The sequence below is a fragment of the Ictidomys tridecemlineatus genome, chromosome 12 (assembly GCF_052094955.1).
Source record: "Ictidomys tridecemlineatus isolate mIctTri1 chromosome 12, mIctTri1.hap1, whole genome shotgun sequence".
Taxonomy (NCBI): domain Eukaryota; kingdom Metazoa; phylum Chordata; class Mammalia; order Rodentia; family Sciuridae; genus Ictidomys; species Ictidomys tridecemlineatus.
Window position 1 is genome coordinate 9,170,305 of NC_135488.1, and position 27,084 is coordinate 9,197,388.

A 27,084-nucleotide genomic window follows, 5' to 3' on the forward strand; every position below is an offset into this window, starting at 1 on the left:
TTCTCCCATCACTTCCTGGCCCAGACTCTCCCCAGAGGTGACTCTGGTCATCTGTCTATTAGGGAGTCACCCGTGGTCCCTTATCTCTCAGAAAAGAAAATCACCTCAGCTACTGTCCCTAAAGCCAAGTGATGGCTGCGGTTTCCACACTGTGTGGATCTGGAGAGATGCACAGTGCCGCTGGACCAGCCTATGTTCAGGGCTGTGTCTGTGTCCCACAGCTGAAACATGTGGTCCAGGGTCTTCTTTCCACCCACAGGTCCTAAGAACTTGCAGTCAGCACGTGCCTCCTTATTCACTGTGGCCACAGACTTCCTGCCAATGGCCATTGCATTGTACATGTCTTATAATTTAACACGGCATTGAAATGAACTTCCTTCTGGGAGCTTCCCAGGGCACGTCCCAAGACCTGAATTTCTGTGTTGTAGGGAGCATAGCATTCGTGCATTTTTTAAGTTTCATGGATAATGTTAAATGTGCCTCCAAAGTGTATGAAAAAAGCTTATCTTTCTATCCCCTCCCAGCACATATTATCAACATCCTTAATTTTGGTAAAAAATAAATAAATAAAACACATCATTTGAGCCTGTGTTCATCTTCTTGCCAGCTGTGTTCCAGTGACCTCCTCCCATGCATAGTGCTCATCTGTGTTTCTCCTCGTGCCTCCTGTTATACTGGGTTGCCATTTCCTCCCAATCAGTCCCTCTGTTTTGACAATGTTTGGGGCATATTTCGTTGGAGAGTAGTTTCTAACATGGATGGTCAATTGAACCATCTTGACAGCTTTGGGTTTTGAGGATTGAAGCCAACCCTCCCCATTTCTAGGCCACAGCCTCTTCTCCTAGATTTCTACCAGTATTCCAGTAAATATTTCATTTAATTTGGTTGGTCTCTGTGTCTGGGTTCAAGACTTAGGTCCTGCACTTGCTAGCAGGGACATTGTGCTTTCTGGTTTGTTGTGTTGGCTTCTTGGGGACACTGTGAGGATCAGGTAGGCAAGGCAGGTAGAGTGGCTGGCCTAGAGCATGGCCCAGAGGGAGCGTTTGATCAACATTATTTGTAAAATGACAGCTGTCAATTATCACAACCAACATGAAAGGCCATCCTAATAATCATCATTATTAAAATATTGGTCACAATAATGTTTTCTACTTCTATGGTACAACTGTATTATACTCTCCATGAGTGAGGTCACAGGCCATGTGTCATTGTGTGCCTGCTTCTGTCACTTAGCCTGGAGGCCCCTGGCATAGTTTGCGCTTCAGGACTGGAAGCTCTTTTACGATACAGTTTTCAAGTGGCCATTGGTCGCCTGATGGTTCTCCATGGGGTCATCTGAGCCTGGCTTGCATCTGGCTCCTGCAAGCAACATCCTGTTTTGCTAGAAACTCCATCGAAAGAGGCTTGGAACTCCTGCTCTCTTGTTCATCTCTGAAGTTCTGCCATTTCTTCTAAGATGGCTCCATCTCCAAACCCCCTCCCCTGCTCCAGGGCTTTGAAGCGGTTTCTTTGGAAGCTTCTGCACAGGGTTAAGGACAAGCCATTCCTCACATGCTCCTTCAACAGGAGGAAGAGAGGGACCAGAGGGGCCATAGGGAGCAACCTCCTGCTCTGTTCCAGGCAGCCACTTCCAGGCTGGGGCTGCAGCCTGGGGCTCTCAGGACGGCTCTGGCTAAGGGGGAAGCCCTACCCAAGCCTGGGTCACAGCCTCCCATGCCCCAGGGCAGCTGGTGAGCACTGGTGGAGGGTGGAGGGGAAGGCTTGCACCCCAGGAGTCGGGTCTGGACAGCATTCAGGTGGGAAGAGACCACTGGTCACCAAGGGGATGTGAAGCAGGGGGTGACCCAGGGCAGCCATGAGATCTCCTCTAAAGAACACTGTGGTCCCAGCAGTACAAAGGGACTGAGTGACATTATTACTCTTCCCTGTTTTAAGGACAGAGGTGTGGAAGGGATTCCTGAGAGTCACAGAAAACGTGGCTCACAGGTTTCATTTTGCCATCTAGGAGTGACTTTGGCCGCACTGGTGGCAATTCCCCGGACCTTTGATGAGCCCCCTGGCATCCTCCCAGTGAGTCCTCCCAGGCCCAGTCTCAGGGGCAGACAGCTGCTCTGACTGCTCTCCCTGGACCTGAGGATCACATAGGGTTTTGAAATTCTTTTTGTTGCCGCACTGGGCATTGAGCCCAGGGCCTTGCACATGCTAGGCAAGTGCTCTACCGCGGAGCTCACCCAGCCCTGAGGGTGACAGGTTTGGAGAGCATTTGCTACCTGAGTCTTGGTGAGGTGAATCCTCATAGCCCTGAAGTCAGCACGTTTCTCTACCAGCTGCGTTTGCAGGGTTAAGATCTTAGCTTGAGTTTTGATTTCCCTTATTTCTTCACTTCTCTCTCTCTCTCTCTTTTGGTACCAGGGGTTGAACCAAGGGGTGCTTTACCACTGAGCCACATCCCCAGCCCTTTTTAAAATACTTCATTACAGACAGAGTCTCACTGAGTTGCTCAGAGCCTCACTAAATGGCTAAGGTTGGCTTCAAACATGTCATCCTCCAGCCTCAGCCTCCAGAGTTGCTGGGATTACAGGCATGCACCACTGCCCCCCAGCTCTGCACTATTCTTAATCAGAGAACATGTGGGGCTATGTTTACTAGTTATGAATTGAGTTGCCCTCCAGAGAAAAGGAAAAGTAACAAAGCACTGCTGTGTGGGCAAATCATTAATGACCCCAGGACAGGGTCAGCTTTCTCGCAAGGAAACCCCACTGCGAAAAAGGAGCCCCTTGGCCAACGCAGTGGTGCACTCCTGGAATCCCTGCACCTCAGGAGGCTGAGGCAGGAGGATCAAAAATTTCAAAATCAGCCTTAGCAATGGCAAGGCACTAAGCAAATCAGTGAGACCCTGACCCTAAATCAAATTCAAAATTGGGCTGGGGATGGGGTTCAGTGGTCAAGCATCCCTGAGATCAATCACCGGTACCACCCCCCACCCCCCACCCCCCATGAAATAAAAGAGCCTCTGCTAAGGACTTCCATGTTGGCTGAGGCAGCTGCCTGCAGTGGGTGTCCTGCAGAATGCAGTCAATCTCCCCAGGCCTGGGCTGTGGGTAGGGGTTGGCCCGGAGACCAGGGGTTAGCCCCCAGCTAATGATCACTTGGTATTGTGGTTTGGATTTCAAATGTCCCCATTGCCCATGTGCTAAAGGCTTGGTCACCAGCCTGTGGCCCTTGGGACATAATGGAAACTTTAGTAGGTGGGGCCTCCTGGAAGGAATGAGATCATTAGGGGTGTGACCTTGAGGGGGATATTGGGACCCAGACCAGTCCTACCCACCCTCTTCCCAGTTACCCAGAGATGAGCAGCCTCCTCTGTCATGTGCTCCAGCTGCCAGGATGTCCTACTGTGCTGCCACAGGCCCAAAGCAACAGGGCTAAGGTGCCATGGACTGAGACCTATGCAGCCATGAGCCAAAAGAAACCCTGTTTCCTTTTAAGGGGATTCTCTCAGATGCTTTGTCACAGCAACAGAAAGCTGACAGCACCCTTGGTCTGTGACCCCGCTTTATAGATGGGGATGCTGAGGGCCCACAGGAAGCCGACCAGCCCCAGGTCACATGGTCCCGTAAAAACAATTATTATCCATTCATTCACTGACTACATGGCAGGAGTTGGACTCCAGATCTCAGTGTTTGAAAAAGTTGTGTTTCCTTCCTGCCCCTTAGTCCCTCGCTCTCTTTTTTTGTATGAATCCAAGAAGGACCTTCAGGAGATTGCAATGCCACCCAGTCATCGTAGCCAGCTTTGTACTTGAACATGAAGTTCATGGGATGTTTCTGCTTCACATTGTGTTAGTCACTAGTCATCAGAGAGCTCTGTGCTTTCACCTACAGAGTGCCACCCCACTTCCCTGCTGCAAGGGCTCTTCCTGCCAGGTCACCTGCTGGATGGAGGGCACTGCCCAGTGCCCTAGATCTCTCCTGAATGTCCTGTGACCAACCCACTGCAGGCCAGGCAGACATCCACAGAAAAAAAACAGCGAGAGGGTCTGGCGCACCCTGCAGAAAGCACCCCCGTCCAGGTACTGTTATATAGATGCCCACAAAACATTCCTCAAACCTGCAGCAGCTTGGACTGCATCCAAATGCAACCACAGGCCGAGCACAGTGCCACCCACCTGTGCTAGAGTGACTCCGGAGGTTGAGGCAGGAGGATTGTGGGTTTGAGGCCAGGTTTAGCAACTTATTGAGGCACTGTCTTAAGATAAAGAATTAAAAGGGCTGAGGATGTAGCTCAGTGGCAGAGCCCCTGGTCCAATCCCCAGTACCAAGAGGAGGTGGAGATACCAGAGATGGGAACTTCTGAGTTGGGTCAATGGTAACTCCAAGTCCAATGAGACTGAATGCACAGGGGAAGCTTTAACCCGCAAAAGAAAAGGAGGCAGAGAGCTTCAGCTCCAGGTAAAGGACTAGGAATTGAACCCGGGTGCCTTACCACTGAGCACACCCCAATCCTTTTTATTCTTGTTTTGAGAAGGGGTCTTGCTACGTTGCTGAGGGTCTCACTAAATCACCAAGGTTGACCTCAAGTGATCCTCCTGCCTCAGCCTCCTGAGACTCTCTGGGATTACAGGCATGCACCACCATGCCCAGCAGGAAAGGAACTTTTATCAGTGCAGCCACACGGGAAAGGCAGGGGACCCACATCTTAGCCTGTCTTCAGGGGGTGACAATGACTTGGAGCTTTTATAGAGAGGGGAATGAGGGCAAGGGCTTGGGCTTTGCACAGCTGCCAAAGCAGGTGGTCCTGACCAGTTGAGGTCTGTCCATCTTCCCAGGATTGGCCAGGTGGTGCCTTGTCAGGAGAGCTGTGTCACCTGCTTTGGCTCTCAGATGCACATCAATCAGACCTTGTTCCTGGGACATGAAACAGACTGCATGGGGGCGGGGGTCTGGATTCTGAATTAAGAGCAACTTCCTTCTGCTGAAAATAGAGATGGGCTGCAACCCCACGCCCACCTCAGGAGCCAGAAAAGCTAAGATGGGTCCCGCCCTTCCTCAGGCCTGAACACAGGCCATAGGCCTAGGCATTTTCTGTGTTTTTCCCATTTTTGCTTTTCTTCAGGCCAAGGAAATTCACATATGTAGATCACTTGGGTTTTGTTTCTATAAACTGTAACCACTTCTGTGGGTCAGGGGCTTCTTCCAAGCCTTCTGGCTGCTTCTCCCCAGTTTGATCAAAGTTCTTTATTTTTTCCTTTTTCTTTCTTTCTTTATTTCTTTTTTTTTTCTTTTTTTTTTTTTTTTTTTGCCTGTTCCTTGTGCTGGTGGGCACTGATGCAGCCAGCAGGGTCCAGTAACAAATCCAAGGTGACTCAGGCAAAGGGGATGGATGGGCCATATATTGAGGCAGAGATACTGCCCTTCTAATTCTGCCTTTAGCATCCATTGGATGTCTGCGGGTAGACGTGGAGGGCTGGAGTCCTCCTTACAAACTCCCCAAGACTCAAGTCAGAAAACACTGAAAGCCCTGTCGCCCTCAGGGACAGGGCCCCAGACAGTTCCTCGGTGCCTCCCAAAGGCTGCCAAGGGAGATGTCACTTGAGGCCCGACTCCAGGAGGATCATCAAGGGGCGTGACAGGGGGACTTCAGGTAAAAAGCCACAGCCAGCTCGCCCTAGGACCCCAGCCCTCACCAGCCCCACCGCGTTCCTGGACAGAAAGGTTTCCTCGAGCATCCTCACTGGGTGTCCCTGCAGCAGGGCCCCAAGATTGTTCTGGAAAGGGATCTGTCAGGTGGGAGCGACAGAATCTCATGAAATTTTAAGTACAACAGAATGCCAAATGACTACTCATTCCAGTGAAGACAGGCTGCAAATAAGACTTAGAACACGTGCTGCAAACAAGACTTAGAAAAGTGTCCTCAGAGAAGATTCTGTCATTCTGCATTTGCTTCTGAAAGTTGAAGCACACAGTTCTAATGAGCCCAGGAAGAGGTTGATACCCAGTTGAGTTGGCATATGATGTGCCAGAGCTCAGGACTTCAGGGCTGCTGTCAGGTGGTTCCCGGGCTCTTCTGGTCCTCACCTTCACTCAGTGTCTTTTTGTTGGTGATGTCATTCAGCAATGGATTACTGGCCCAGAGATTGTTCAGTATTGCTCAGTAGGATCAAAACACTGTCACCAGTTGTAGGAAGCCAACTCCAGGTGAGAAACTTGATAGATGTTAATGCACACGGCTTCACACCAGCAACCTGCCCCTCAGTGATCATGCTCTCTAAAACATACACCATGCTAAATTGTGTGGAAGCATTCTAGGTCTAGCCAAACCACACGATCTTTCAAAAACAGCCCAATAACATTTAGAGGATTCACTCTCCAAAGCAAGCTTGCCAATGCCTGAGCGCCCACACACTCGATTGGCGCCAACCTCACCTCCTTTTAGAATGCACACATCCACCAAGATACCACTGCCTGTGGTGGTTGAGCGGCCTCTCCAATGGATGAGGTGGATGTGAATGTAACACGTGAATGAATTAGCATTTACCATCAACTGGAAGAAAAAATCCATTCTCTAAGATATGATGACGGAGCTGCTCTGTGATCTAGACCATCCCCCTCTCCTGCATCCTCTCTCTTTTCCTCTGCCTTGATGGACCTCCAACTGAGCCCAGAAAGATGTGTCCTTTCTAGTCAGAAGCCCTGTCATGGCTTCCATTTCCAGGCCCTGATTCCTGGTTAACTGCAGCCAGAGCTCGCTTTCAAGGTAGTTTCTTCAGATCCCTTCCCTACCCTAACCACAGTGTGGGCTCTGGCCCCACCCTTACTCTCTACACCACCATTCCACATTAGGGTCTTCCTGTCCCTCTCTGTGACCCAGGACTGCCCATGACCGACCCCACCCAAGAACAAGCTGTTGAACCAGGTGCCATCAAATGGATGAAATGACCAGAGATGGCTAACTTGAAGATTTCACAGAATAGTCCATGAGACAAGGAATATCCTGAACCAGTGAAATGACATAAGAGGAAGTCAATGAATTCTAACCTCAAGGGCAAATCCTACAGTACACTGGCTCTCAAATTCAGCTACACACTGGAGCCACCTGGGAGCTGTGCATAGTACTGACCGCTGGACCACCCACTGGCCCTGGGCTGATGGAATGGCTCTGGGCTAAGATGGGACACTGGGGTTTGTAAATTACCAGTTGAGTATAATATAAAGCAAACTTTGAGAACATTGCTTTTTTCCCCACATGAAGAACTGTGTGCATACAGATGCAGAAGTACACAAATCTGCAGCATAAACCTCCTTGAGGGCCATAGATTAAATGCACTGCAGTCACCAGCATCCTGGCTAGGAACACCACCAGCCTCCTATTTCCACCTTCCAGGTGATTGCAGCCCCGCCATCCAAGCATGGAGGAGTCCTCCCTGCTGAGAAATTTCAGTGTGCAGAATGGAGAGCCCTCTCTCCTGGGAGTCCCTGCTTTGACAATAAGTGCACTGGAGAAGTTGAAATCAAGTGGGAGGCACATGGGCAGGCTTTCTGGATGAGGCCCTATTGAAAGAAGAATGGGATCTGAGGAGTGGACCAGAGAGAGGAAAGATGGAAAGTACAGCAAGTACATTCAGAGCCGAGGTCAGGCCCAAAATACAATGTTGGCTGACAAGAGAGCCCTTGCACCAGGATCAACAATTTTGAGAAGGCAATGAGGACTGCCTGAAAAGATCAATTCCAAAACATTCCATGGAAACTCACTCATCACACCTTTCTGAAAACACTGGAAATGTAGGTTTCATGCAAGGAACTCTGGGTGACAGATGGCAAAGTTTGCCAAATGCAAACATGCCTACCAGCTCTGAGAAGCCATTCTCATTCACACTGCTTCAACCAGGGAAAATCCCCATGTGCTCACTGAGAACAAGTTAGCTTGTGCCACTTGAAGCTGCTTCAACAAACAGCTTCACTTCTGCACTTCTAAGCTGTTCTCCTCAAGAACTTTCAGAGCACAGTTCAGGCCTGAAACACAAAGGGTGCCAGAAAGAGATCTCTTGAATCTAGCATCACCAACGTGCAGTGAAAAAGAGGACCAGCTGAAAAGATCAGTTCTCCAAAGTCTCACTGACATCCATTTGTCACACTCATTTACAACATTCACTTGAAGTGCAGGTGCCCACATGAGTGAACTGTTTTTTTTTTTTTTTTTATCAATGGCACAGAGGCTTCAATGTGTAAGCATGCCTGTCACCTGTAAGAAGCAGTTTTGAATTCTTTTAGGTCAACAGGAAAAAAAAATAGCATGTGCTCACTTACAACAAAGTTAATCAACAAAGCAAATTGAAACTGCTTGCAGCAAACAGCTTCCATTCTCCCATTCCCCAGCTATTTCCAGCAATCGCATCCAGAGTCCAATTCCAGCTCAATATAAAATGTGTGCTCCCAAGGAAGCCTGTATAATTGACATCACCCAACTTGGGGAGGCAAGGGGAATGCTGAGAAGATCAGTTCTTCAAAACTCCTACTTTTTCAGAAAACTCATTGAAAGGCAGGGTACCCACTTGCAGCCATCAGTGGTTGACAGATGGCACAGAGGCTTCAATGTGAAACCGTGAATGCCAATCATTACAAGTGCTTCTGACACACTCTAGTGCAACCTGGGACACCCCAAAGTGCTCAACGAGAACACACTTTGTTCCTGCAAGTGGAAGCAGCTTGCATGAACTGTTTCAATCAGGAAATTCCAAGCTCTTCTCAGCAATCACATTCAGAGCACAGTTTTGGCCCAATAGAAAAAGGGTCCTAGCAAGAGGGTCCCACACCTACGATCACCTTCATAAGGTAGCTTCCCATCTTCTGTGTGGAAGTGGGTTTCTCCTTGGCCCTTATGCTGTGGAGGAGACCACTAGGAGCTAAGCTTCATGCAGGACCATCTGACCTGGACTTTTTGCAAGCCCTATGAAGCCCTCACACAAGCTCAAATGCTACAGGACTCTGCAGACCAGTCCATGCAACAGTAGACATTCATTCATTGTCTAGAGTCTACAGGTTCCTAAATGCACGGCATTCATTGTCATCAAATGCACAATTTTGATCAAAAACCATCACCAGTAGATCAGGTAACAAATCATCACAGTAGATCAGGTAACAAAAACATATATATTTTAAAATAATAATATATTAATGGAAACAACAAATACAGGATAGAGTAACAACTGTGTTACTAAACAAGGTCAAGGACAATGGCAAACTATAGATTCAAACTTTGAAGCCAATAGTAATCAATGTAAATATTCCTGGGCTGCCTCAGCCCCGCCCAGGCACACAGCAGCAGAATGGTTTTGCAAGCATCCTCAGGAGGGCTGGAGCCTTCTTTGCAGGACGAGAGGGAGGTTGAGGCTGGATCCACTCATCATTCTTTTGGGAGAGGCTCCTTTTCCTCAGCACGAAGTTGGGTTTTGTGTGAGGGTTCTTTGCGTAAAATACGTTGGCCTGCGCTGGAATCCTCAGCTCTGGGGAGAGAGGGGTGTACAAAATAAGGTGGCTCGGGAGGTGCTCCCTGGGACACCCCAACATCTGAGAGCCTGTGCCAGAAACTAACTGAGCCACACACCTGAGAGCTCTCCAATTCAGCACCAATACCAACAAGACAGCCTCCACAGTCCTCCCTGAGGAAGAACTAGGCAGAGCACTTCAACACACCTAATGTCTGTTCCTACCAAAGGCTTTGGACTCCAAAACATCCCAGGTCCTCTTGCGTCTGCCAAAGCACACCACTAGGGTTTGCATCTGAAATCTCCCACAAAAGTGCCGAAGATTCAGACCCCACATGAGCCATCTTCACAGGTGGGTTTGGAAGGAAGCATTGGATGGTGAGTGCTCTGATGTCAACATGAAATTCTCATTCAAGATGAATACACTACTGGGAGGTGGGAGGGACTGGAAGAAAGGTTGAGCATGCTTGGAGGAAGACCTAAACAGGAGTGCGCCCTGGGCAACAGTACCTTGTCCCTGTTGGCTCCACTGAATCCTCATTCTCCAAGTAGAGGTCCTCCTTCTCCTCTCTGTCTTTCTCTCTCTCCCTCTCTCCCAGCCTTGTTCTCTCTCTCCCAGTCTATGCCTTTGTGGCAAAGGCTGAGGAGCTGTCCACTGCCACACACTAGAGCTTTATGGACAGCCTCAGTGCACAACCAAAGAGAAAGTTGTGAAACCCAGAGAAAAGGCCTAGGATTCTCAAGTATGGCCACAGTGAGGACAGGCTGACCAGCACGGATACCACATTAGAGCCACACTTCTGCGTTGGTGGAGCCTGCTTCCATGTGAACCAGGCTTCTGAGAATGGAGGCCACATTCCAAATGCTGCCCTGCTGAGAACAATGATTCCAAAGACCAGCAAAGGGACTGCTTCCCTCCGACATGGTGTATGGCCCAGTGGTGCCATGACCCCGAGTGGGGGAATACAACAGCCAGCTTCTCCTTCCTCTGAACACCTCTTTCCTGTCGCCCTCCTCTAACCTAGAGCCTGTTCTCCATCCCTTCTGGGTTGGATGTGGGGATCTCTGCTATGAATTTCTTAGGCTACCAAGGCCCCAGACAGACTTCCTCTTCCATAGACTCTACTAACCTAACAGAAGGTTAAGATAGGAGACAAGTGATCCTAGAACTCATTGGGATGGTGGTCTTCAGCGTCCATAGGCTGGGATAATGGCTGCTGAGGTGTTTGGCTCACAAAAGCCAACCAACCAACCAATGAAAAAGCGCTGACATTATTATCAGATGAGCTCTGTGGCTACGTGCTCAGGAAGCCCTCATCTGACTCTAGTTAGGGATCATAACCTGGCTATTGGGATCACTCCTTGGCTAGTGGACTCAGGTGCGGAAGACCATGGAATTTATGCAAAAACAGATGATTCAAGCTGTCCCCCAGGCTGTGTTTTCTTCCCAATTTCATCCTGTTACTGCTTGCTAGAATCTTGGCAATGCTCTGCCCAGGCAGTGGTTTTCTTGTCACACAGAAGGCTTTCAATCCTACTGCTTCAGTCCACAAAATGCCAGTTCCATCTTTAGCCCATGCATGCCCATGTTCCTCTGAAACCACTCCTATCTCAGACCACAGAACCATACTGCTCCTGGAAAGAGGCTTTCCTCCTCACTCCTCAATGATGTCAGCTTTGCATGCGTCTTCATGTCCAGGGCAGGGCACCTGGTGGGGGAGCCGCACTAGCCACTGGGGTATACCAAAACACCTGGAGAGCTTACACCAGCAGAAGTGCAGTTGGCTTTGTGCATGAGCCCAACACACCCTGTTGGAGTGTTCTTGGGGGTCAGAGACTACTCTTTGGTGCTAAGAGTTGACCTGAGTCCACATCCTGACCCTTGCTCTCTGTCACCTGATTGTCCCACTTACTCTGACGGTGAGACATGATTTGGCCCAGCTCATATTCCTCCGGCTTCTCCTGAGTAAGCAAGTGTAGCTCGAGGGCCCTGCGGATGACGACAGGAGCCCGATCGTGGCAGGTCACCTGGAGCAGCATGGGAGACAGGCCTTCAGGAAATGGGCCTTGAAGTGACTACTCAAGGACAGTGGGCAGGGGCATTCTGGAGGCACCTCCACTCTAAATACAAGGGCAACATCCATGACCCTACTACCTGAGGCTGACCTCCTGCTCATCGCGTGGGCTCTTCACATAGGCTACTAGCCCAATCCTTGTACATAGGACTTCCTGGACCTGCCATTGCTCTTTGTGGAGCTGCACTTCTCTCCAAGTGAAAGGACCCCACTACCTGCATACAGATGCAATCTCATCCCACAAGTTGGGAGGAATGGGACAATAGCCTCCAAGATCCTAGGTCTGCCCGAGGATGCAGGCGGCATTGGGAATGGCCTAGGCACAAAACCGAGAGGCTTTGGTCTGGATTGCCAGGGCCCAAATCAGACCCAGGAACATGACCACACACAGGAGTGACGAAAGATAGCCATGAGAGCTCCTGGCCTCCAGAGGCTCAGTGCTGGCTGGGGTGTACGAGGGCACCTCATCCGGCAAGGGTGGTCATTGGGTTACCTGGACATTTAGTGTGCTTGCTCCACATCCATACTGACTCTGCAGAGAGACCCTCTCAGCTCCTTGTTCAAGGAACATGCAGAACCTCATACTGGTGTCCTGCTCCATAGAGGCCAGCATCCCATACAGGGGAACCTGCAACCTAGGTCCTGGCCTGTTCTCATCTGTCACCCATACCTGCCTCTGCCCTTCTGGACTGCATGCTGCCACCTGACACACAGACTCCCTCAGACATGGCGGTGGACAAGCTGCTGCTCTCCCTCATCTCAGCTCCAGCCCTTCACACTGACCTCTTCCTTGTTGATTCCCATCTATCCTCCTGATCATCCAGAAGCTCCAAATTCAAGAGGGCATGAGTAGTTCATGGTATTGGACCAGTGTCTGCTCCCCACCCAGGTGTAAGCACCAGGGGACACCCCTGCTCCCAGGCTTACCAAAACAGTCTTGGCCATCTTTGGACTTTGTGTTTCTAAGTGGACACGAATTAAGCAGGTGTCTCCCACCTGCTTGTGGGAAAGCGGCCTGGAGGACTTGCAGGTTGATTCTGAGAACTGTGGGGGATGGAACATCAGCAAACCCAGAAACAGAAAGCCACCCCAGCCTGTCAGTTGGCTCTATGGGCTTCTAGCACATATGTCCAGGTGCTCGGGCTTCTTATTTCCCCAGGTGGGAGTGGAATGGCAGCACAAGTACAGCTTGAATAAGGTAGGTGTTTACCTCCTTTCCCTTGACCTCGCGGCGTTTCCTCACGATGAAATAATATTTTATTTGTGGATTCATGGACAGATACATCAGTGAGTGGTCAGGGACCTTGATTTCTGCAGAGCAAAGTGGAGAGAATTGTTAGGTGGCACTCAAGGATTATACCACAAAACACCCACAACCCCTGAGAGTCTCCGCCAGGGCGAGCCTGCACCAGAATTGAGAGCCCTCCTATCCAGCTACAGTGCCACCAAAGACTTCCTTAGTGATTCTTCCCTGGAGAAGATGATGTACAGGATTCTAAACCAAAAGAGCACCTGGCAATGGAAACAGCACCTTGGGCCCAGAACTTCTCAGTGCAGGTTGGATCTGCCAAAGGGACACTGCTAGGATCTGCATCAGGATTGGCAAAGGCTCCTGTGCTTAGGCCTTTCTCCCCAGGGCAGCCATGCTCACACATGGGCATTCAGGGAAGCGTTGGATGGTGGGCGAATTCATCCCCTTGCCCTGGATGAATCCACTCATGGATGAATACGCGGAGGGGAGGTGGTATCCATCAGAGGTGTGTTGGGCATGGACATGGGAGGACTTCAGCAGGGTGGTGCCCTGGAGAACTCTATTGTTTTCTAGGATCGCTCTCCTTCCCCTTGTTTCTCATCAGGAGCTGTCTGCTTGGTACTTTTATTCTGGTTCTTGTTCTACTTCTGGCTCTTCTTTCTGTCCTGCATCTTCTTGTAGTTCTTTCTGGGTCTTTTTCCTGTTCTTACATGATTCCTTCTTGTTCTTCTTCTTGTGTATCTCCCTCCACCCTTCCTTCTGTTCACCTCCTTCTTTTTCTTCTTCTGCCTCCTGCTCTTTATCGTGTGATCCTCTCCCCACTCAGGAGTGTCTCTTTCTCCTCCTCCTCCTTCTCCTTCTTTCTCTGGCAATGGTGGGGCGTCCTGAGGAGTTCAAATCTATCACACTCTTCTGCCCAGATGCAGCCTCTGTTCAGTAGTCCAAGATGAAATCAGTTCTCAATCAATGGCCAGGAGTGAAACCAAGACCAAAGACAAGTGACTTCCTTTCTTTGTCATTGTCACAGTCAGGAAAGACTGAATAACACACACCACATTCTGGATAGGCTTCTACCTGTGGTAGTCAGCACCTCATCTGGACCAGGATTGCTAAAATAGATTCCACCTCCATAAAGCTTCCCCAATGAAAACAAGGTTTCCAAAATCTAGGAGAGGGCCAGCATCACTGCCACCCTCCTGCCATAAGGCATAGATGCCATCACACCTAGTGGGTTCCAGGCCCCCCGGAGTCCTCCCTTTTGACGTCTGTTACACACAAACCTCCCCTGGTCTGGAGCCTGCTCTCAACTGATGCTTGGGTTGAAAGTCTGTTTCTAAAATCACCTTTGTAGATTCTCGGTTTGGTAATTCCTTTTGACTGGCTTATTTTTTTACTAGGGATAAAACCAGAGGCACTTAAGCACTGAGACCATTCCCAGGCCTTTTGACTTGGGTAAAGGGTCTCCCGAAGTTTCTGAGGCTGTTTGGAAATCCCCATCCCCTTGCACTGCCTCCCAAGTCCCTGAGATTCGCAGACACTGCCCCTTGCCCAGCTCCTTGCACCTCAGTCTTCCTCATGTGTGAGACAGAGCCAACTCAAATGAGGCGGTGTGTGAAAATGGGAAAACTCACTTACGTGCCCGACAGATGGTGGGTTCTACTGTGGACAGGCTGGGATGGTGGAGGCTAGGAGTGTCGGGCTCACAAGAAAGGAAAGAGCACTGGCATTGTGGACAGCTCAGCATTGTGGCCTCTGTTCTTCAGATGCCCTTCTTTGTTGCTGGAAGGAATAATAACCTGGCCATTCTGATATCTCCAGGAGATGGGCACCCAGGCACAGAGGACTTGGAATTGTTCCAAATAGAACCCAAACAGGCTGTCCCCTGGCCTTGACTTCCTCTTCACTGAGTCCTGTTCCCAGCTGCTGCAATCCTGACATTCTTGAGTAGGCAGGACTTCTCATATCCTGGCCATGGATTGGGACCTGTGCGGCTTCCGTCCATAGCAATGCTGATCCAATCAGGACCCAAGCTCTGCTCCTCTTCATTTGAAGGCATCCTTATCAGTGAGCCATAAACCAAACTGATGATGGATTGAGCCTCTCTCTCTGCCTTGCCCTCATCGATATTAGCTTTGCATTGCCAGACCAGGTCCAGGGGAGAACACGTTTAGGGAGGTCCAGCAGCCCCCTGGGGCCGCACTGAACACCTCCACATTGGACACGCCCATCACTGCACTTGGTTTCCTGCACCAGGCCCACCACACTCTGGCTGTTTTAGGGCCAAGGCCCACTTTCTCTTGGCTGTGAGTTATCCTGAGCCCACTGTGGATCATGTCTCCCCACTGTCTGATTGTCTGACTTACTCTCATGCAGAGACATCATTCTCAGCAGCTCAAAGTTGTCCACATCCTCATGCTGCAACAAATTTTGGTCCAAGGCCCTGCGGATGAGGCTTGTCACCCTCTCCTGACATGTCACCTAGATCAGGGTGGGACAAATGTCATCAGAGAATGGCTTTTAGAGGAGCTACCCAGAAGACTGTGGTCAAACATTCAGGAGAAAAGTTAGCTACATATACAAGGGCACAATCTTGTTATCCTGCTACCTGAGTGTGGCCTCCATATACCCCCTGGTTTCTTGCAACGTGCTACTAGAACAATCCTGGTACAAATATCTGCCTGTACCTGCCATCTCCCCTCCCCCTGGGGAGCCACATTTCACTCAGGTCAAAGGACCAAACTACCTATGCACAGACACACTCTCATCTCACTGAGATGACAGCAATGGGCCAGGGATCTGCGCACCAAGTGTGCTCTGGGATGCAGGCTGCCTTTGTGGGTGGAAGAGGCAGATGCACTGAAAATTTTGGTCCTGACTGCCACTACACAAAACAGACTCAGATACAAGTGTGTGCACTTGAGTGCTTCATGATAGCCTGGAGAGGCCCTGGGCTCTGGAAGCTCGGTGCGGGTCTGGTTCTAATGATGTACTTGACTCAGCACTGGCAGTCACTGAACATGTCTCCTCTGCAGCTGGACACCTGCAGCATTAGCGTGTCTACTGCACATCCATAGAAATTCTGCCAAGAACCCCTATAGTTCTGTATTTACTTACATGAAAAGGCTGACATTCCGAAGCTGTGGCATGACCCCCCAGGTGATCCGACCCCAAATTTCCACACCTAGTCATGCTAAGGAGGTTCTCTTCCCTGCTACCAGGAACACACCCCCTCCTACACATGTGACAAGTCACTGCCAGCTCCTCTGCTCCAACCTCACTCATTGAGAATACCAAGTTCTAGGCACTGCAGCCTGCACCCTGGACATATCTCTGCCTTCATCTGTCCACAGCAGATGCCTTCATCTGTCCGTCTGCACTTCTGGCCTGCCACACCCACAATACACAGGCCCACTCACCGCTGCAGCTGGGCATGCTGAGGCTCTCCCCCCTCAGGGCAAGCCCTTAAGACTGACCTCTCTCTTCTTAATTTCCCACCACAGCCCCAGGGTTAGCTGTGTCTCCTGCCTTCCACTGTGTGGACACCCAGGAGGCAGCCCTGCTGTCAGGCTTACCGGAATGCGCTTTGTCTCCCTCAGGCTCTGTCCCTCTAGGAGGACGTGGACAAAGCGGCTGTCTTCCACCTGCTCGCTGGAGTGAAGCGGTGAGGAGCTGCTATTGGTGACTTTTCTCATGCACCACTCATTGCTTTGGGTGGCCTGGGGCAATGGTCCTGCAGCCACCGCAGAGCTGCTGCTCACAGCTGCTGGGATCCTGGATGCCACTGCCACAGAAGGCTCCAAGAACTGTGGGGGATGACAACATCAGCAAAGCCCAGCACCTGCACCCCACCCAGCCTGGCATTGGCTCTGTGGGCATTCTACAACATCCATCCAGAACCTGAGGTTCTTGTCCCCTTGGAGGATGTGGAGTGGCACCAGGAGTAAAGACTGAAGAAGGTGGCTGTTTACCTCCTTTGGCTTGACTTTAAACAACTTGCTGGCAGCTGTTTCCCGAAGAAGAAAGTCATAATCCACTCTGCCATCCAGGGCGTAATATACGTTTCCATCTGCAGGGATCCTCAGCTCTGGAGAGGCAGGGGCAGAGGCGTGGTAGGTGACACTCAAGGAATACACTACCCAACATCCCCCACAACTGAGAGCCTCTGCCAGCTCAGGTCTCACACACAGACCTGAGAGCCCCCGAATCCAGCTACTGTTCCACCAAAGACTCCCCACTGATTCCTCCCTGAGGACCCTCTATGCACAGGAGGTCCCCTACAGGAACACCTTTCAAGGAAATAGCCCCTTGTACCCTAGACCCTCTTAGTTCACGTTGGACCCACCAAAGACAAACAGCTACACTTTGTATCTAGATTGGTCCCCTAAGACTCATGTGTTCAAGGTTTTCTCCACACTGCAGCAATGATCACAGGTGGGTTTGGGGAAAAGCACTTGATGGTGGGTGCCTCCACCTTGCCAGTGGATTCATCCACTCATACAGGGCTACAATAATTGGAGGGGTCTGGTTTGGAGGTGTGTTGAGCGTAGGTGGAGGATGTCCACAGCAGGGCTGTGCCATCCAGAGATATATATTTCTCTTGAGTTCCCCACTTCTGCATTTTCTCCTCATGAGTATAATTCTCATTCACATTTTTAATCAATTTATTGTTATACTTCTTGTTCGGCTTGTGTTTCTCCTTATTGTTCTTGTTCTTCTTCATCTTCTCCTCATGCTCTTTCTTAAAGTCATCTTGACCTTCTTATTCATGGTCTCCTCCTTCAACTTATTTTCATTTTTCTACTCCTCTTTCTCCTCCTCCATGTCCTCCTTCTCCTCGTCCTCCTCATGCTTGTCCTCCTCCTCCTCGTCCTCCTCCTCCTCCTCCTCTTTCTTCTTCTTCTTTCTCTCTCCCTCTCCCTCTCTCTCTCTCTCTCTCTCTCTCTCTCTCTCTCTCTCTCTCTCTCTCTCTCTCTCTCTCTCTCTCTCTCTCTCTCTCTCTCTCTCCAAGAAGAGTTTACAAGCTGTGAAGGGTTCTATTCTACCACACTCTTCTCTCTAGAAATGGCCTCTGGTCCTAAGTGGACTCAGTTTGCAATGAATAGAAAGATTGGAAACCAGAAATGATTCTTCATTGAACTGCTTTTCTCATGTACTCAACTAGGTCAGGAAAGGTCGCCAAAGTAGGCACCCTGTGGTTGTCTGTCTTCTTTGACACAAGACAAAGAAGCCTCTCTTCTTGGCCCCTTGTGGATAATAGCTTTGCAATGCCTCCTCAGGCCAGGGAAAGAACACATGATAGGCAGGTCCACAGCCCCTGGGGAACATGAAGAACCTGCAGATTGATGCCCCATCATTACACTTTGTTTTATGCACAAGTCCTACCATACTCATCCTGGGCACTGAGTCAATGCACACTGTGTTTTGGCTCCCAGTTATCGTGAGCCCACTGTGACTTACTGCTCCCTACCCTCTGATGGTTCCACTTACTCTGATGGTTTGAGAGAATTTGCAGAAGCTCGTAGTTTTCTGGGTCCTCCTGCTGGAGCAAGTGTGCATCTAAGGCCCTGCGGATGATGACTGGAGCCCTGTCCTGGCAGGTCACCTGAGCAGGGTTGGAGAAAGCTCATCAGAGAGGGAATTTGGGAGTAGCTACCCAGAGGACAGTGCTCAAGGACAATCAGAGACAAGTGAGCTCTCAACACAAGGGAACCATCTTGATACCCTGCTACCTGAGGCCTTCATGTGATCATGTGGGGGTCTTCCTATGAGCCTCTAGTCCAATCTTGGTACAAGAGTTTGCTTCAACCTGCTATGCCCTACAGGGACAAGGGAATAAGGACCAAAAGACTTTGTACAGACACACTCTAGTCCCATCAAGATGGGTGGAATGGTCCAGTGCACTTCCATATCCCTGCTCTGGTCTGGGATACAGCTGCATTTTTGTGTGGACCAGGCACAAACCCTAGTTGCTTTGGTCCTGACAGCCAGGGCACAACACACACTAGGACTCTTTAATGATAGGCATGGAAGCGGCTGGGCTCGAGAGTGTCAGTGCTTGCTGGGGTGTCAGCAGTTTCAGACCCAGCAGGTGTAGTGGTTCAACATGGCTCCCCTGGAGGTGGACACCAGAGTCTCATGATGGATACTCCACACCCAGGAAAATTCTGCAGAGAGAGCCGCTAAATCTCTATTCACATACATGCAAACTAGGACACTAATGGGCCCCTCCAAGGCCCCCAGTTCTCTGTGACCCACACCTACCCACCCTAATCATTCTACAATGGCTCCCTTCCCTTCAACCAGCAACATATCCCCTCCCCCACACAAGAAAATGACTGCCAACTCCTGTGCTTCAACCTCCACGGTTCAATATACTCCTCCTCATTAGCAAGGTCAGTAGAGGATGGCCTGTACCCTCGATATTTCTCTGACCTCCTCTGAACCCAGCACTCACTCCTGCACTTCTGACCTGCACACCCCAAAACACGCAGGCCCACTCGCACCCAGACCTGGCATGCTGCTGCTCTCCCGCCTCTCTCTTGCTCACTTTCTGCTCTCCTTCCTGACCTTCCAGAAGCTCCAGTTCAAGAAGACAGGCCTAGTCCAAAGTGTTTGCTGTGGACTCGGTCTTCCCCACTGTGGGCTCCCAGGAGACTCCCCTGCTCGAAGACTCACCAGGATGCTCCTATACTGTGTTGTCCTTTCCTTTTCCAGGTAGACGTGAATGAGGCACCTGCCTCTCATCCGCTTGTTATATTGGGGCCTTGGGGAGGACCGAGTAGAGACCCCTGATGTCCTGGACTCTGGCTCTGCCCCTTCCCTGGGAGAAGGCTCTGGCTCTGGGGTTGGCTGAGGAGCCGTGACAGAAACTGAGCATGTAGCTAGAGGAGAAAAGATGCCAACATGACTGCCTTGCCCTGACCTTCCCACAGACAGACAATACCCCTGCTGCCAGGAAGAACTCAGGCCCTTAGCCCACACAGGACCTCTTTGCAGACTGGGGTCACTTCCTGAATGGACAAAGGCTTGTCCTAATTTCCAGCCCAACACCAGGCATACAGACTCCCTGCAGTGGGACAAGAGTCGGACCTTTCCTCATATACCCTTAGGTACTCACCACAGTCCGCCTGGCTCTCAGGCTTTGCCTGGCTTGATTTGCCATCTTCAATTGCGGCCAGGAGGTGGTGTGCTTGGTGTTCCAGGTTCAAGCCTCCCAGCAGGAGCCACATGGATAGCAGCTGCTGCAGACTCAGAAAGCCTGGAGGCTGATGGGAAGCCTCGGAGTAGAGGTTCACCCAGGTCCCCAGGAAGGAAGGTGAGGCACTGTGGGGAGGAAGGTGTGGAGTCAGCAAAACCCTGGCCTTGCCTTCGTCACGGCCTCCAGAGAAAACCTCTGACCCTACACTGGGGAGAGCAGTCTTTCCTCAGCCTTCCCAAGTCAAATCACCTTGCAGGTCCCTATTCTGGAAACAGGAGCCCACCCTCTTGACCCCAAGCCCATTCCATGTTGAAGTTGGTCCACGGGTCCACCATAGTCACTGAAGAGGACAACGTGCAGTTATTCCCCATGGAGTCAGGGATGCAGTCACATGTAGGATATGTACTCATGGCACCTGCGGTTTGAGGCTGACCCCCATGAAAAGGGACAAAATGGCAGTCATTTGCACCCTATTTTTCAATGAATTATGAAACGTGACTGGAAACGTATCTTCACACAGTGGGTGCTTTCTCCATGTTCATCAGTGAATGAGCCCAAACTGCTGATTCCCACATATCTCTGGGTGTGGGAGCCACCATGTCCAAAGCCCCTGTCCAGCTATGTCCCAGCTAGGATGCTCTGTCCCACTATGGAAATTAACATGTCTTTATTAACCCAAAAGTGCTTTTCCCAAGGCCTGAGTTTTGAGACGCCTCTGGCACAGATCTACATTCTTCACAAAGCCAATATCACACTAGAAAGACCACCTGGCCTCGCTGAGTCCACCTGGGAATGAGCTCAGTGCACACCATTGAGCTGTGGTGCCCAGTGTGTGGGGAATGCTCCACAGACCTCTTTGGATCAGCTGGAGTCAGGATGGTTTCTCTGCCTGAGAGGGGAGTTCACTCCCCTTGCAAGGCTGTGGCAGGCACCTCCAGGACTCGTCCCATTTGGGACTGACATTCCACTATGAGTGTGGTCCTCTATCTCATTAGGTATCACAAACCTTTGGGTCCCTGCGAGGTACACGGCAGCCCCAAGACCCAGGCATGAGGGGGCTACACACTTGGGCTTGGTGGTCTGGTGCTTACCTTGGGAACAAGAGATCCAGCACCTGCTGGGTGGGGATGGAATCCCAGGAGATTAACCCCATGTTGCTGCTGAAATGTAGGTTCCTCCCACAAATGACAGGCAGGAGCTCATTCCTCAGCTGGTCCTGCCTGTAAAGTTCAAGGCTCTGTACCCTGAAGGGCTCCTCCGTGTTCTCATCATTTTCACCCTGGGTTGGGACCAAGAATGTTGGTTTAAAATGGAAATGGTGACAAACAGAAAAATGACTTGTGCCAATACACTAGAGTCAAAGCACAATGGGACAGTTCCCATCAGTACAAACACACACACACACACACACACACACACACACACACACACACACAGTCAGAATAGCAGTCCTGGGCCATTCATCAGGGATCAGACTAGAGGGCCTGCTGGGCTCACCTGCCCTGTGCTACTCACTGTTACTCTTGAGCTCCTCTGCGACAATTGCCAGAGGCTCTGGCGTCTAAGATGAAGCCTCACCCAGTGCATCCACAAAAGGGCTAGTTGGCCCCCCTGAGATTCCTGGGAGCCTGAGGCTCGGCATTGTTTGTAACCACAGGAGAACATCCTTCTCACTCCAGTTTCTCCAACCAAATGAGCTCGGATGGCTTGGTCAGTTAAGTGGGTGCCTGGATACCAGGGTTCCATGTTCTGTTTGATCCATTGTCAAGGCAATGATGTCATTTCCTGTGCCCATACCTGAGCCTCTTTTCACATAAGACCACTTTCAAAAGCCCTATGAGCTGCTGATTTCTCCTCCATGCCTAAACATCTCAGGTGCGCAGGTGTTCACCAACAACTACCCAAACATCCCCACCAACATCTGCCCTGCTTGGTGCCACTAGAGTTCCAGCTTGGAGCCTTCAAAAATGCATTCACAACCAGTCCTTCCCTCTCAGCAGGTTTTGGACCCTGGTCCCATCATTGTGCAACTCATGGTGTGCCCAGTCTTTTCTGGAAAGTAGGGTAGCATCTAATCTCTAGGGTTTATTGTGTCTATTGGCCCATAACACCCTCTATTCTCTCTGAAATCAGAGATGGGACTCACAGGTGGCTAAAGCACAAATGTAGAGATGGGACAATCACAAGAAGGGCAGAGACAAAGAATGCACCCCAACTCAATCAGGCCTGTGTCCCACACAGGGACGTGGCCAATGTCCGTCCCATCGTGGCTGCAGTTTCCTCTCTACACCATGGCAAGTTGGAGGGGACTGAGATGCAGAGGCTGCTCCCCTCTGCCATACAACTTCCCAAGGCTTCTCCTAAGATTTCAAAAGGGCCAAGTGTGTCTAGTGTTGGGGTCTCACAGAGACTCCGAGGTACCACAGCATCCTGCTGCCCAGAACCGGTTCACCCCTCACCTCAAGGGGGCTCAGCCTCTGGATTCATGGGAATTGAAGTGGGTACAGGTGATGGGATATCACCTCCAAGACTGAGTTATGCCAAGTCCATGACCCCTGTCTGCATCCCTGTCTCCAGCACCACTCCCCTCTCTCTCTTTCCTCCCCAGAGCAAACAAATCCATTTAGCAAGGGTGTCCTGTGATAAAGACATGACAGTCACCCATCCTCTCATTGCAAAAACACTGAGGCTCAGCCAACATGGATCCTACCAGGAACACAGGCATAAACTCAGAGTCCGATCCTCCCAGCCGAGCCTCCGTGGAGCCTGGACTTTCAGCCTCCTGAGTCGAGGAAACAGAGGTGCCTAGCCGAGCCACCTTGGATGCAGCCGCACACAAACTGAACACATCAATGCCCCTTGCTCTCAGTTGTGAGTAAGAGGGGAGGTGGTGTTTCACAACCCTGGACATCAAGTGCAGTCTCCAGGCTTTGGGGTGTGCCCTGGCCTCTCTCTATCTGCCCAGGCCCTCCAACACACACTGGCCTTTTACCCAACCTCCTCCTAGGGCCAAACTCAATCCTGCCTCTCAATTTCTTCTGCCTTCCCCAACACACTGCTCCGCAAAATGAGCAGGGCTGGCTCTCTGTTATCATGCTGGTGTCAGCAGCAATGCCACCCCACTGACATCATTCTGAGTCCCAACCTAGGCACTACAGCTGTCCTTGCCACATGTGGCCCTGTTTGGGCTCTGGCTCTTGCTCTTTTCTTTCATGTGCATGTGTTCTGAAGTTTTGAGTTTCTCCCACTGCAGAACTGCAGCTGTGGCAGGGTAGAGCTCATGAAGGTGACATTCTGAGCCACATCCAATCCCATCAGGACTGTTAACTGGGGTGACTGCTGGAACACAGTGATGAGTGAACACATGGGAGGTGGTTGGACCCACCTTGCCTCTGAGTGGTTTCCTTTCAGGACAGGAATGTAGGGATGGGAGCCCCTGGCGTGGGATGCTTCGCACAAGGCGTGACCACAAGCTCTTTCCTGGCAAAAACTGGCTCCACTAAGCATGGAGAGCACTGTCATTCCTGGTGGCTAACAACAGCCCTGGACCCAAGAAAGGAACCCACACTCAAGATTAACGTCTGAGTGTGCGTGTCCTCGAGGAAATGAGGTCTCCTGATCCCAGGTGCAAAGGGGTAAGTCCTCTAACTCCAGGGGCCATGAAGGGACATCTGAGTTTCCCTTGTCCTTCTTTCCCTCTCTGAACCCATGGTGTCCTCACACTAACCACAGTTAGGACCCTGGCCTCATTCCCCAGTTGGGATCATTAGGCTCCATAAAGGACAGTCTTTAAGATGCTCAGTAAACCACCACCCTCTGCACAACCCATAACCCTATTCACCCAAGAGGCAAGAGGATTTCTATTCAGGAAAACCAGGAAAGAGAGAGCCTTTCTCAAGGACACAAAGACATTAGTGAGTGAGGGAGTGATTAATGGATGGAGAACTATTTCCACCACCAACTTCCAGGGGCATATATGGCCCTTTGGGCACAGGTACGGACCCTTTTTTTCCAATCAACTTTTTCAGAGAAGTGAGGCTGCCTTCTAGATGGCACCTCCACACTAAGGGGGTCTCCTACTTCTTCCACATGTTCATATTGCAACGGGCCTCCCACTGTGCATCTGAGAACACTCTGTGGGCATCTGTAGCCTTTCAAGACCCCAGAAACCATGCGGGCACCCCAGCACCAGCAGAGCATTTGTGCACATCACAACAATCACCCCGGGTGAGAACTCTCCATTCCACTCTGTACTAGGCCCTGCCATCTGTACTGATCAGTCCAACCCCTCTCCTTCCTGTTTCTTGATTATACTACCATGGTTCCCACACATGGATGCCAGGGTGCTTGTGCCCCCCCCCAACCATTTGAGTTCCAGGAACAGTGGAATGTGTTTGGGAACTTCTGGATGACGGGAAGTCCCACCCTCCAGGGTTTCATCTTCAATGTAATGAGTGCAGAGGGAGCCAGGAGGGCTCTGTCAGGTAGAGAGAGGTGGGAGCTGATGGAGCCTCAACTAAGTGCCCAGGACTCTGGGTTCAGAGCTGGTGTTATGTGGAATTGTTGAGAGAAGTGAAGAAAACCCAGCTCACTGTACGCAGAGACAGCAGATGCCCTCACGTGGTCAGGCTGCTGTGCTAATCAGAGCCCCAAGATGTTCCACAGGTGTGGAGGTGGGGAACCCACGTGCCAGCCCAGGCTGTTCCTGAGCACCTCTACCTGGATTCGAAAAACGTGACTCTGCATCAGAGTCCTCACATCAATGTATCCCGGCCCCCCACCCCAAAAGTTCTCTCAGAGACAGTGAGGTTCCACTGCTCTGGACTTGCCCTTTTCTCTGGGATTCTGGGGGACCATTAATTAGGAGGTCACAACAATTCTCAGCACACAGGCTGAGCCTACTGAGATCCCAGGAGTATCCAGGCATTGCTTCTATTTATAGTCCATCATGTCCCACGACACTGTGGACACGTATTGCACTCACCTAAAGAAACCACCAGGCCCAGGGCCTTCGTGCCACTGGCCTGCAGACACCTGGAGGAACAGGCAACCTATAGGCTGCGTGGAACCAAAGACCCTAGATCCTGGGATCTGAGCTGGACACACAGCTCACGTGCACACAGTCACCACTGTCACTGAGAGTACAATTGAAACACCCGCAGAGTTAGCAGTGGACCTGATATGCCCACGAGTGGGGGTGAACTGCATCCTTTGAAAATGATCGTGTCCAGAGAAAGGCAAATTTTGCAGGATTTCACTTATCTCAGATTCTCAATTATCAGGTTCATAAAAAGATAAAGTACAATGTTCTTTTCCTGGGCCTCAAGGGCACTAGAATTCCGCATTGATGGCAAGAGTATGTCCACGTGAGTTCTGGAGATGCATGGTGGTGACGCCTATACACCAACATCAACATGTTTAATGCCACTCAACTGTGTCCTCCAAAATGGTTTAATTACAAAACGGATGTTTGGTGTCAATTACCACAATGTAAACCCTTGGGAGACTGCTGATTGACTTATCTTAGCGTAAGTCAATGAATAAAGGTCCTCTGGTGTCAAGCTACAAAATGTGGGATGAGCATGGATGAGGATGGGCGGGAATATCCTTCCCCTCTAACACAATTAGGGAAGGATGTGCTGCCCTCAAGTGGCTGGGGGGCCTGGGATCCTGCCACAGAGGGGGATTCCAAACCTCACATCCCCTGACCCAGGCCAGAAGACCAGGTAGAGTCCAAGGACCCTGGGGCGGCCCAATGGCAATAAAGGTCAAAAGGAACTGGGATCTACCTGGACCCTCAATCCCCTACTCTGAGCAGGGCTGCATGACGAGGCCAGAGGCCATCCACAGCAATCTGCCTTTACAGAAAAACAGGGACTCCAGGCTGCCTCTGGCTCACTGACTCAGGGTGGTGTTTTCATAAGTAAGACCACTTCCTCACATTTGACCAGCAGCTCATGCGCTGACAGCACAATGGCTGGCTTGACTCAGGCCCTGAGAAATGAAATAGAAAATTCATAGCAAACCCTTCTTTATCTCTTCCACATCATCAGGGGGTATGATTCATTTCCATCAACAAAGATGTCTGAAATGATGTCTAAACATGCTGGGGACTCACGTCCGTGTGGAACTTTTCAGGATAAAGGGGATCAAATCTCATGAAGCAACTCTTCTCTCCTCTAGCCCATGGGCAATGCAAGGAACCTGCATGTTACCAGAGGCTCACTCTCTCTTCTCATGTCTTCTGGAAAGGATTCAGGAATGCTTCCTTCAAGGTGAAGCAGAAGCCTGCATTCCCAGCTGCACAGAAGTGTTTGAGGGCAGTGTCTCCCTTAAAACCCAAGAAGAAAAACAGGTCATTAAACAGGCACATGGATTAGAGTACATGATCAATGATCCCTCCTCCCTGAAGCCTTCCACATGCCCACCTTCCACATTCACAGAGAAATGCTTGGCCATTCTCAAGACCAGGAGACCATGATGCTCATCACCAGGAAGTCAATAGGCACATGAACAGAGCAGCATGGATTGCAGAAGGTGGCACACCAAGGATCTGCAGCACAGCTGCTAGAACACCAGAGCTTAACTTCAGTATTGACTTTCTGCCACCTGCCAAGTACGATGTTAATGTCAAGCACAACATGCAGATATGCAAGTAGTGGGTGACACGGTGCATCCATTCACAGAAGTGGGCAACATCTTCATTGGAACAAGGAAGTATCTTATCCTTACTCATCAAAATCATCACAAAGAATAAAATGGATGCAAGACTTCTCATTTCACTATCATGTAGCTGTTGGAATTCCCTATTAAATAATACCTCCTCCAAAATAAAAAAATATCTCAGACATGTGTCAACTATTCGATGGATGACATTTTAAAAACTAGGCCTTTACTTCATATTTATGTATGCTATAGCCCTGCCTAAGGCTCTTTGAGAAAGGAGCACATAGAATTGGATCTTTGCAAATCTCACATTTGCCGATAAATATTACCGACAATGTCAGGCATGGCGAAGTGAAAAGTGGGACTTTGGATACTCAAAGAATGCTATGTTGTGAGATTGGTGTCTCTG

At 50.4% G+C, this 27,084-nt stretch overlaps 1 protein-coding gene across 3 annotated transcripts; it reads right to left on the reverse strand.

The window, feature by feature from the left end:
- Positions 1-9,132: 9,132 nt before the first annotated feature.
- On the reverse strand, positions 9,133-26,829 carry LOC144368997 (uncharacterized). 3 transcript variants are annotated; one of them, XM_078028026.1, is made up of 13 exons: positions 26,438-26,829; positions 26,128-26,340; positions 21,101-21,288; positions 19,929-20,134; positions 19,487-19,692; positions 18,299-18,413; positions 16,780-16,895; positions 16,384-16,614; positions 15,175-15,289; positions 12,770-12,870; positions 12,487-12,603; positions 11,398-11,512; positions 9,133-9,502 (listed from the first exon to the last, which is right to left on the reverse strand). In XM_078028026.1, the coding sequence occupies exons 2-13, from the start codon at positions 26,167-26,169 to the stop codon at positions 9,297-9,299; spliced, it is 1,758 nt and encodes a 585-aa protein (XP_077884152.1). In that variant the 5' UTR covers positions 26,170-26,340; positions 26,438-26,829; the 3' UTR covers positions 9,133-9,296. The 3 variants fall into 3 exon arrangements, with proteins under 3 accessions (XP_077884152.1, XP_077884153.1, XP_077884154.1); XM_078028027.1 differs by lacking the exon at positions 12,487-12,603 and having other exon boundaries at positions 26,438-26,462; XM_078028028.1 differs by lacking the exons at positions 11,398-11,512; positions 12,487-12,603 and having other exon boundaries at positions 9,482-9,502; positions 26,438-26,459.
- Between the last annotated feature and the right edge of the window lie 255 nt (positions 26,830-27,084).

Excerpts from the sequence above, each read along its gene's own strand:
- LOC144368997 (XM_078028026.1), bottom strand. The coding sequence starts at position 26,169 with ATGAGATTTGATCCCCTTTATCCTGAAAAGTTCCACACGGAC. Across the intron at positions 20,135-21,100 it reads CTGGATCTCTTGTTCCCAAG|TGCCTCACCTTCCTTCCTGG; the intron begins GTAAGCACCAGA and ends TCCTCCCCACAG. Across the intron at positions 15,290-16,383 it reads GGGAGACAAAGCGCATTCCG|GTGACATGTCAGGAGAGGGT; the intron begins GTAAGCCTGACA and ends ACCCTGATCTAG.